At 43.0% G+C, this 11,670-nt stretch overlaps 1 protein-coding gene across 1 annotated transcript; it reads right to left on the reverse strand.

Moving 5' to 3' along the window:
- LOC112226846 (desmoglein-2) lies at positions 1-7,768 on the reverse strand. The gene is made up of 14 exons (XM_024391446.2): positions 7,579-7,768; positions 6,537-6,662; positions 5,626-5,781; positions 5,384-5,525; positions 4,977-5,140; positions 4,699-4,833; positions 4,295-4,480; positions 3,598-3,878; positions 3,314-3,456; positions 2,910-3,131; positions 2,449-2,682; positions 1,970-2,097; positions 1,454-1,801; positions 1-1,318 (listed from the first exon to the last, which is right to left on the reverse strand). The coding sequence occupies exons 1-14, from the start codon at positions 7,624-7,626 to the stop codon at positions 113-115; spliced, it is 3,519 nt and encodes a 1,172-aa protein (XP_024247214.1). The 5' UTR covers positions 7,627-7,768; the 3' UTR covers positions 1-112.
- Positions 7,769-11,670: the final 3,902 nt, after the last annotated feature.

Raw genomic sequence — 11,670 nt, forward strand, 5'->3', positions numbered from 1 at the left:
TTTTATATCTTTATGTTTGAAGCCTGAAATGTGGCAAAAGGTCGCAAAGTTCAAGGGGGCCGAATACTTTCGCAAGGCACTGTATGTTTTCAAGCAAATGTGAGGTTTTTTTCTACGCTATAGTACTGGTCTCAGTGTATTTCTCAGTGACAGAGGATTTCTTCTCTTGCACAACAGCGGTGTGGCTCCTGCTACGTGGTGCAGCCGTGGGCATGGGTGTGGTGGCGACTGTGACAGCAGCAGCAGAGGCCTGATTTGACCCCATCGAGCCACACAGGGAGCTGGAGGTCAAGGTGGAAGCACCCCTCTGACCTATCACCTCTACACTATGACCACCTGAGGAAAAGGTGGAGGATGACCCCTGGCCTCTCTGCAGGGTGACCTGGGGTGCCCATAAGCCTGCACTGCCCCCTACTGCCGAGGCTGGCCCGGACCCGCTCTCAACAACCAGCACTTTCCTAGAACCCTGTGAGAAGCTTCCTCCTGGCGAGAGATGGCCTCCTCCAATCATGGTCTGCCCTGCCCCCTGTAGAATCTGGCCTCCCTGCGTAATGGTTTGGCTCATCTCTGTAATAATGTGACCTCCCCCAGTAGTAGTCTGGCCGGCTCCCTGTAAGAACTGGCCTCCGCCCGTAACGACATGACCATGGCCTCCCCCACCACCACCCACCCCCATCTGCTTCTCTACTAGCAGCATACCCTGAGAACCATGGAGCCCTCCTGTCTGCACCATCCGCTGACCGGTCCCTACCCCCACATGGCCTACCACCTGCTGGGCATGGACATAACCACCTCCTCCTCTCTGCTCCACCAGCAACAACTGGGGCTGAGGCTCCACCATGTACATGGTGGGGGCAGCGGCATAGTACATGGTGGGCTGCTGGATGAGGACGGTCTGCCTGGGGATCACCACGTTCTCCTGGATATGAGACCTGGGGATGGTGACTGATCCCTGGTCCCGAGTAATCAGGCTCTCCTGTAGGGGGACGGAGGTGGTGGAGGTGGTGACGGAGGTGTTCAGGGTATTGACATTGAGAGCAGTATTTCTGCTGACCTCTGTGTGAATGGATGTGGTAGGTCTAGGATGAGTGGGTGACACAGACACATTGACAGTCTCCGCCTCCATAGCTATCGACCCCTGGCAGATCTGGGCCAGGGTCTTGAACTTGTGCCCCAGGTCGTTGAGGAAGTCCAAGTCATCATCAGCCCCCAGTAGACTGCAGCAGCCCACAGACCCTACCGGTGACCCCTGACCTTCATAGTCGTAAATCAGCAGGGCATCTCTCTGTTGGTCGATCTGCGCAGTGTGATTGGCTTTCTGCAAAGGTCATTTGATAGGGAAAGATTTATTAAGACAATGACTGAATTGAATCAAAATGGCTACAATAACACTGCCCCTCAACTCCTATGTCAAAGGAGTAGTCCAAGAAGTTGGATGATGTAAGATACTCACTGCAGAGTAGTACTCCTCTAAGACTTCCTCAGAGAGTGCCATCCCGTCGTAAGCACCAGCAGGTAATCTGGAGAACATTGAGTGTTCATGCTGTTCTGTCATGATTCCTCCGCCCATGCCATAGTCCACCTCTAATCTGCCACTGGGCTGGTGGAAGCCATGGTACTGTTGATGCGCTCCTGTGAACATTGAGGATGAGGTGAAGCCGTCCCCTGACACGCCTCCTGCTGCTCCTCCTATCTCCCCTACTCTTCCTATGAATCCCGCATTTCCCCCGTACTTCCCTACATTCACAGTTTTGATGTGGCCATGCTCCACCTCCACAGGAACGTTCAGGAGAGGAACTTCCTGTGAGGGGGAATGCGTGGGTCAATCAGAGGAGGGAATTTCAGAGCAATACACATTTCAAGTTGAGCCATAATGGAACATAACATGTATTTCCAAAGATCATTCTTATTCACTAACTCTAGAATATTTTCATGTCATCCATTGGCAGTGCCATTATGTATAAAATACCTTGTCTTCTCCTTGTCCTTCAGTGTGATATGCAATCAGGTGTTCTTTAGTGTCAAACGGGATGGGCTTAAAGTCTCCAATGGCCGCTGCTCCTCCACATAGACAGAACAGCAGCAGGAGAGGAACCACTGTGAACCCACATTCCACATTTCAACTCATGGACACAAGACAAAAGCACAAGACATTGGTGAGAGGCCTGGATGTCTTCCCACTGGGCACAGACGTCAATTCAACGTCTATTCTATGTTGGTTCCACAGTAAAAAATGTTGATTCAACCAGTGCGTGCCCTGTGGGTTGGCTTAAAGGCCTGTTGTGGACATGACTCAACTTGTCTTGGCCATCTTACTAATCACTCAAAGCATGCTGAAAAAGGTGTAGTTTTACGAGCATGATGAAGCAGTCTCTCCATCCTAGATTCTTATCAGGTAAGCAGTCTGAGGAAGCCAATGAGTATGAAGATAACAGAGGGCCTACTCACGCAGCAACAGCAGGAGGCCCAGGAGGAGCAGCAGGATGGCAGGGGCTCCTAACGTGATGTCAGTGCCCGTCCGCCGCTCGATGCAGACCTTATTGACCTGATCACAGGTACATACAACCACGTTCAGAACCTGGATGTCAGCACAGGCCTTCCCCTGCTGGTCGCTGATCTCCACAGCAACCTTGTAGTGACCTGGCCACATATGGGCATGGTCTCGTAAAATGGCAGTGGTGTCTAAAAGAGACATGAAAGAGAAAATACAAATGAATTATACAAATTGTCAAATTAAATCTATCAATCAAATCCATTAAAACATACAACAAGATATAATTTAAATTCAGTTTAAGACTGAATTTTTAAAAACAGGCTCAACAAAATAACTCCAAAACAGTCCCTTAGTGAGAAGCTTGTCTATCTGCTTCCTACATGCCAAACCTAAATGTCCTCGACTAGGCTGTTACCATTGAGGTGCTCCACCATCCACTTCTGTTTGCTGTCGTCCTGAATCACTCTGAACTTGAAGGGAGCTCCGTTGGGGAAGGCATCCCCATCCACAGCCATGACGTACACAGCGGTATCCCCCAGACACATGGTCGTAGTCGTAGCTGTCAGCGTGGGACAGTGGTCGTTAAAGTCTTCCACCTGGATGGCTATTGTCCCTGTGGCCGTTTTGGATGGCAGATCTGGACACCAAAAGAAAATACAGAATTAGATACAGACCTGACTTGTTCTCTTTTAGCTTCTTGTGGAGCAAAGGTCCTAGAGTGCATCTCCAACTACAACTGTTCTGGGTAGATTTCTTGACTTAATTCCATATCTTACAGAATTGCATTAGGACCAATTGATTATTACTATGGGTACTTGCCCGTTGTGATGGCTATTATCTTGGCGTAGTATGTTCCATTGACCAGGTATTTGGACTCCCGATCAGGGAGTTTGTTCAGCTTGATCTCCGCTGTCTTTTCATCTATCATCAGCCAGTGGTCTTCGTCATATATTTTGGCATACCTGAGAAGATGATCATGACAACGGCACGCGATCGGGATGAACTTAAGGATTCTTTAGTACTGTATGATGGAGATTAACACAACATCACACCACATAATCTTCAACCCCAATAAAACAATATGAAAACATCTGGGACCTCACCTGACATTGGTAGCGATCTGTAATGTGTCGCTGTCGATGGCTGTGTAGGTAGTGATAACCTTGTTAATGGTGACCAAGCTGGAGTCCTCAGAGATGGTCACCACTTTAACCGTTGGCTTGAATTTGGGCCCCTCTTTCTGGTTGATCACGTTGATCTTGATGGGGTAAGTCTTAGCGTTTCCTATATCCACTCTTCCTTTGGAGGAGCCAAAGTAGTACTCTGCTTTGTTGGAAACACGTATGGCAAGGTTGAGCACTTTCAGCTCCTCATAGTCCAGTGCCTTTAGATTCAAACAAAAGGAAACAAACAGTAGAATCAGTCAAGTGATACAAACAATGTTGGAATAAGGTGAGAACACTAGTAGTTACAACCCGCTGGGCACAGACGTCATTTCAACATCTAGTTTTGATATATAGTACATTTGGTTGAGCTGTCAACTAACGTGAAATCAACAATAAATGTCTCCATGTCATTGGATTTAGGTTAAAAGTTATATATATTTTTTTTAAATGGAAATCCAATCAGTTTTCCATGTTGATTCAACGTCATGACATTGCATTTTTTGTTGAGATGAGGTGGAAACTATTTTGATTCAACTAGTTTTTACCCAGTGGGGACACTGAAGCTGGAATTCAATCTAAAAGAGAATGTTAACTGTCCTTCGGTTCAATTCTAGCCTCAGAGTCAATCTCTTACCTTGGTTATCCATATAATGCCTTCGTTGGTCTTAGCGTCTGTGGTGATGTTGAAGTAGCCGGCCTCATTGCCTGTGATGATGGTGAACACAGACAGCCAGTTCTCAGTGTACATCAGATCCAGATCAATGGCTTTGATCCTCAGTACTTCCACACCGACCGTGTTCTCCTCCACACTGCCCTCGTACTGCAAACACACACACACACACATCATAAAGGTCATACAGCCCAGGAACATAATTGCAGTGAATTCGGGGAGTCCAGCAACTGTCAACCCAACACCTTAGCCAAGGGATCTGAACCTATTGACGTTAGGTGTTAGGTTAAGGTTGCTACAATATCATAAATATAATTCCCTATTATGCTGAATAGAAAATAGAAAAGTAGTGGAGGTTTTGTCCTCACAGATTCTTTCTCCAGGGTGGGGATGTTGTCATTGATGTCCAGGATTTTAATCACAACTTCTGCTGTTCCTGTGTTTCCTCCGAATGCTCCGTTCATGTCTGAACCTTTTACAGTCAGGGTGTAGGTGTCTTGAGTCTAGACAACCAGGAAATACAATGGAGCTTACAGTCACTTACAGTTACTCAAATATTGACAAAATGGCCACTGAAAGTGTCACATAGATGCTCACATAGATGCACTGTGTACTGTATAATAGTATACCAAGGCATCTCTCTCACCTCTCTGTCCAGTGTAGTCCTGCGAACCAGTATCTCTCCAGTCTTGTAGTTGATGGCGAACATTTTATCTGAAGCACTCTTCTCCACTATGCTGTAGTAAATCTGAGAGTGTAGAGTGTTCACTTGATCCGCATCTGTGGCAGTCACTTTCATGACAACGGTCTCTGGAATTGACCAAGGGGAAGGTTCACAGCAGTACTATACTGTGGTATTATTACTATTCATTGTACTACTACTACTACTACTACTACTACTACTACTATTGTATCACTACTGTCACTATTCTACTGATTACACTGATACCAGCAATACTAGTACAACAGCTGCTACAACTTCAACCATTACCACTACTCTGACTACCAACTCTGATAGAAACATATACAATAGTTGGAAACTACTGTACATGCCTGCAGCACTGGACTCATTGACGGATCCAGATTGGCCAAAAACGAACACTGGTGGGCAGTCATTCTGGTCCTCAACTAAAATATTGAGTTCAATGTCCTTCTCTGCACGGCTTCCATTGTTGTACATCGCTACTCCAAGTAACTAAAAGAGACCATGATAGAACAACATATTTTGTATTCATTTCTTACATTTTGAGCACAAGCATTCCACACCTTGGATTAGATTTTAGTGGGTAGCTTACATGGTAGGAAGCGATCTCCTCTCTGTCCAGAATGCCTCTGATTGTGACAAAGCCTGTATCTAGGTTGACGTGGAATAAGTTCATAGGGTTTTGGTCTGCACCGATCCCGGTCAGTGAGTACGTCACTCTTGACTTGTACTCCGCATCAGAACGAATCTGGCACAGACACACATTCCAATCAGCCAAGATAGTAAAACTCCATTGTTATTGTAATAGTATTCATATAGCAGCCTCATTTGTCCAAAGAAAAATGCAGTAACATGAGGCCCCTATCAAACACGTCACCTTCTATATTTATACAGCTGGATTATGGTCACCAAGAATGACCCTAAATGCAGATACAATGTGTTATAAGCATCGGGGGGGAATAGCTAGGTTGGTACACTACAATGCTATAATGTTATTTTATTGCCAAAATGTTTTTAGTTTTTTTTCAATATAGCTTTCATGTCAAGGTATAGTTATGAAACTATAGATCAATGCATTGTATGTCTGAGTTCTAGAAAAGCAGGCATACAACAATATTTGTTGAGAGACTTCATGTTTTGTTTTTAGCCTGAACCATTCCTCAGCTAGAATGACTGTACTGTACGTGTGCCCACACATTGGGCTTGTATCTCTGAGCAGCTTGTTCACAACACATCTTTATTTGTATTACTTGTTAAACGAAACCTCATTCTCTGGGCAACTGTAATAGTATAAAAAATAATAAACAATATATATATTTTTTTAGCATACAATGTAGCTCAGTATTTGTATGATTTATTTTACAGTATCTTTTTGCTCATCTTTATCAAGGGTGCCGATCATTAGACCTGACTGTATGTCATGCTCCAGACAAAGGCATGGTGTAATGGTAGTCGGAAACATCTGAACCACTCCACGAGTTTGACTAAGAGACGAGCTCATACCTTTGCGATGTATTCCCTGTTCCTGTAATCCACATTCTCCTTCAACTTCCGAGGAGGAATGATCCATTCTCTCTTCTGTCTTCTCAGGTTCAGCCCGCCGCTTTCTACTGCCACCACACATATAAACTACAGAGAAAAACACAACAAATAACGTTGACTCCTCATTTAACATTACGGCAATAACATTGTAATACCAATGTATCTCTTCTAAATCACGCAACACTGTACAAGTTGTACAAAAACGTATATTTCCTAGCACAGTAGTTATAGCTTAATGTAATTAAGTGTGCTGTGCACAGATCCATGTCATGATTGTTTCCTCGGTGTCTGTTCCACTTTGTACAGATTAATGTGTGTGGTTTCTTGACAGGCCAAATTATAATTGCATGTTTAGGCCTGTTCATAATGAAAACCATATGACATGCATACTTAAAATTATATAACTTTAGGCAATTAGGCCAATTAGTTTTCGTTCACTATCACAAGGCCTACAAAAGGAAGCTGGATCTAATTCAGTTTATGAAAGAAGAAAACATATTACGTATGCTGAGGACCAATGAAAATATCTCACTAATTAATTTCACAACGTTTAAAGGAGAACGTTGTAATAGTGATATCACTGTCGATAGTGGCTGTCGGTATCATTTTTTGTTTTTAAAATCTGAGCTAAAACTGACATTGACCAGATGTGGTCTGACATTCTGTAGGCTATGACTCCCTGGAGAACCACTACGCAGCTAAACACTTTTTCTTCTCATGTGTGTCGGTAGTCGTTGTCACTTGCACGCAAACAATGACAGAGAAATTGCAATTAAATGACGGGATATAGAGTAAGCACTCTCTTCTTGTCGGTTTAAGGGATGGCTACAATGCTAAAAAAAGAAAACGGTAAATTAATTCGAGATATAAACTGTATTGTCGAGATTGACGCTTAAATCTACTTGAGCAGTGCCACACCCCATTAAGAGAGAACTGTTATAAATGTTAGGGTATATCATTATCAACAACTGTTACAATATGAAACGTATTATTCTTTACTCACCGTTAGTATGAACGGCAACAATATAACAACAGTTTCTACACGGGCCATTGCAATTCTGTAAAACGTTCCCCTCTTGAAGTACAATGCTTTAAATCCGCGGTTAGTATTTTCTATTCTACATTGGACTTTGGCCTCTTCGAAGGTGTAGGCACAACTTTTCTGAGATTATACCAACTGCAATAGGCGGCGCCTCGACGAGTTTCACCACAGCACATATGCTGATTACAAGAAACGCCAATCGAGGCGAAACTAGGGAGGGAATATTTGTGCACAGTCCCGACAGGGAAAGCTATTATTATTGTGTTGAAAATGAAATATAAACTATTACAATATCAGGTACAACACACATCACAATATATTGGCCAACATTGTTTTGATTTCTTTAGTAGTCCAAAACTGCAGCTAATGCATCCACAATCATTAATATTCTATAAAATGTTAGGACACCATCTTGTGTCCAGTGCTTTCTCATTCAGGTGTAAAACCTCATTCAGGGATGTGAGATTCCCAAATCTCTGTTTCTGCTAGGAAGGACTACACTCAGAACTTGAAAGACACTCCTGATGTTTACATTTTCAACAGCCTTTAGCCTGGTAATAAATTGATTAACCTAGTTAAATATTATTGCAGTGTGCCTGTCTGTGTGAGTGTCTGTGAGAGAGAGAGAGAGAGAGACAGACAGACAGACAGACAGACAGACAGGGACAGATTAAGAAAGTGTACTGATAAAAGAAAACAATTCCACTTTTGCATATGTTGCCAAATGGGGTTTTGATTTGTCTAGGTAAATGCAGGTCGATGGTGGCCTGAATTGGTTCCCAATCAGAGGCAGCTGTTTATCGTTGTCTCTGATTGGGGATCCTATTTAGGTTGCCATTTTCCATTTTGGTTTTGTGGGATATTGTCTATGTGTAGTTGCCTGTCAGCAGTCGTGTCTTGTAGCGTCACGGTTGTTTGGTCTCCTCGTTATGACGAACGTGACACGCGGATGCTAGGGATGTTGCAATCACAACCAAGTGAGAATCTAAGGGAAGGGTGAGGGAGGCAGGATGACAAGATAGAAGGGCAGTTCTTCTACAGAAATTATTATTCAATGGTTTTCCTTAATGTGCACCCTGGCCGCCCTAGGCTAGACCAAAAAATCTAGAAAAGTCCCAGTAAGCAAAATTATGTCGACAAGAGGTCTAAAATACGTATTTTCCAGACGTTGAATTTTGGTTTATTTTATGTTCTGAATGAAAGGTGAAAATACTTATTTTGTGACATTGGAAAGATGTCTTTTAAGGATGTTGAAATCAGGTTCATTTTCGGTTCTGAATGAAAGTTTAAAAGATGTCCTTTATAGATGTCTATTTTTTTACCAAATCAAGGTCGGTCCAAACCGGACCAAACATAGATGTCTAAATTGCTACAGGGAGACAGGATGGACAGCTGATCGTTCTCGCAGTGGCAGACCACGTGTAACAACACCTGCACAGGATCGGTACATCCGAACATCACACCTGCAGGACAGGTATAGGATGGCAACAACAACTGCCCGAGTTACACCAGGAACGCACAATCCCTCCATCAGTGCTCAGACTGTCCACAATGGGCTGAGAGAGGCTGAACTGAGGGCTTGTAGGCCTGTTGTAAGGCAGGTCCTCACCAGACATCACCGGCAACAACGTCGCTTATGGGCACAAACCCACCATCGCTGGACCAGACAGAGCTGTCAAAAAGTGCTCTTCACTGACAAATCACTGTTTTGTCTCACCAGGGGTGATGTTCGGATTCGCGTTTATCGTCGAAGGAATGAGCGTTACACCGAGGCCTGTACTCTGGAGTGGGATCGATTTGGAGGTGGAGGGTCTGTCATGGTCTGGGACGGTGTGTCACAGCATCATCGGACTGAGCTTGTTGTCATTGCAGGCAATCATAACGCTGTGCATTACAGGGAAAACATCCTCCTCCCTAATGTGGTACCCTTCCTGCAGGCTCATCCTAACATGACCCTCCAGCATGACAATGCCACCAGCCATACTGCTCGTTATGTGCGTGATTTCCTGCAAGACATGATTGTCAGTGTTCTGCCATGGCCAGCGAAGAGCCTGGATCTCAATCCCATTGAGCACGTCTGGGACCTGTTGGATCGGAGGGTGAGGGCTAGGGCCATTCCCCACAGAAATATCAGAGAACTTGCAGGTGCCTTGGTAGAAAAGTTGGGTAACATCTCACAGCAAGAACTGGCAAATCTGGTGCAGTCAATGAGGAGGAGATGCACTGCAGTACTTAATGCAGCTGGTGGCCACACCAGATACTGACTGTTACTTTTGACCCCCCTTTGTTCAGGGACACATTATTCCATTTCTGTTAGTCACATGTCTGTGGAACTTGTTCGGTTTATGTCTCAATTGTTGAATCTTGTTATGTTCATACAAATATTTACACATGTTAAGTTTGCTGAAAATAAACACCGTAGACAGTGAGAGGACGTAACTTTTTGGGCTGAGTTTATATCCAGTATTTCTGAAAACTACAAACTCTCTTGAATAACACCGCTATCTTTAACAGAACCAACGTAAGAACATTTTAACGTTGTCTACATCCCCAAATTAAAAAGAGAAAAACATGAATTAAAAGATTCAAAGACAGTCAACTGGGTTGTTTTCAAAAAGATTGTTAATGTATTTATATCTTTTGAAACAACACTTATTCATATTATTTGCAATAAAATATCCCATAGAACAGATTATTTTGACAACAATAGTGTTGAATTATTGGTGCCACTTGAATGAACACATTTCAGAGTCAATATTATTTATTTATTTTTTTACATCCGTTTACATTTCAAAGTTGATTAATAGGTTGGATACAGTGTAAAAGATCACAAACAATTAACTATAATAATTATATTAAAGGCCATATGTAATTATACAATCATTACACTATGATGATTATATAATTAAGCAATAAGGCACGAGGAGGTGTGGTATATGGCCAATATACCATGGCTAAGGGCTGTTCTTTGGTACAACGCAAGTTACGCAACCCTGAGGTGCCTTATTGCTATTATAAACTGGTTACCAGCATAATTAGAACAGTAAAAATAAATGTTTTGTCATACCTGTGGTATATCAAACAGTATACCACAGGTATGACAAAACATTTATTTCAGCCAATCAGCATTCAGAGCTTGAACCACCCAGTTATAGTACTATATATACAAATTATTATAATTATATTTATATTCTTATATAAAATTATGTACTGTAACTTCTAAACATTACTGTAGGCTAGATATACATTACAGTAGGCTAGTTATTGATTAAGTTGTTATTGTTGTGTGTGTGTGTGTGTGTGTGTGTGTGTGTGTGTGTGTGTGTGTGTGTGTGTGTGTGTGTGTGCGCGTGCATGCATACGTGCGTGCGTGCTTGTGTGTTGGTGTGTGCTGTGCGAAACTGATGAGTTCTTCAGTTCCCAGTAAGCCCTCCTCCCAGGCTTAGGGACTGATGGGAAAGCGGTGGTGATGTCCCTACACTCTTCAGCGGTGAAAGGCCTTATCTCATCATAGCGATACCATGGTCATTTTGTATCCAGTCCTTTTGGAACAATCACTTTTTTTTCTCTAGCATAGACTCCTCATCTTTAAGCAGACTTTGCTGTGTGACTTCACTGTCTGAAAACTCTTTGTTCTTCACAGACCCTGACCCCTGTGTGAAATAAAATTTTGGTTATTTCTTACCCCCATCACTTTCCTGAAGAAACTGCCAAGGAATGCTGTCCAGTCATATGTTGGAACAATCACTTACCTCACAGTATGTTAACATTGTTCATCATCATCATCCGTCTGATTGTTTTCCTCATCTGAATTGGTCAAACAACGTTTCACTGCTGTCACTTTGACTTCCTCTCTCATCATCTTCAGCAGCAGCAGGGCCCTCGTAAAATAATAATTTATCAATTCTGGCAAATCAGAACCACTATCAACAATTCTCATATTAATTAGATTTAATTAGCTTAAACAATGAGCAACTTCACTACCTGAAAAGGGTGCCATCCTGATGATTGACAGCTGTCAATTTTTGAAGTTGACGTCTTCATTTCGGACAC

Source organism: Oncorhynchus tshawytscha, linkage group LG28 (assembly GCF_018296145.1).
Source record: "Oncorhynchus tshawytscha isolate Ot180627B linkage group LG28, Otsh_v2.0, whole genome shotgun sequence".
Lineage (NCBI taxonomy): Eukaryota > Metazoa > Chordata > Actinopteri > Salmoniformes > Salmonidae > Oncorhynchus > Oncorhynchus tshawytscha.

Excerpts from the sequence above, each read along its gene's own strand:
- LOC112226846 (XM_024391446.2), bottom strand. The coding sequence starts at position 7,626 with ATGGCCCGTGTAGAAACTGTTGTTATATTGTTGCCGTTCATACTAACG. Across the intron at positions 4,834-4,976 it reads GGACTACACTGGACAGAGAG|ACTCAAGACACCTACACCCT; the intron begins GTGAGAGAGATG and ends CTGGTTGTCTAG. Across the intron at positions 4,481-4,698 it reads CCACCCTGGAGAAAGAATCT|TACGAGGGCAGTGTGGAGGA; the intron begins GTGAGGACAAAA and ends GTGTGTTTGCAG.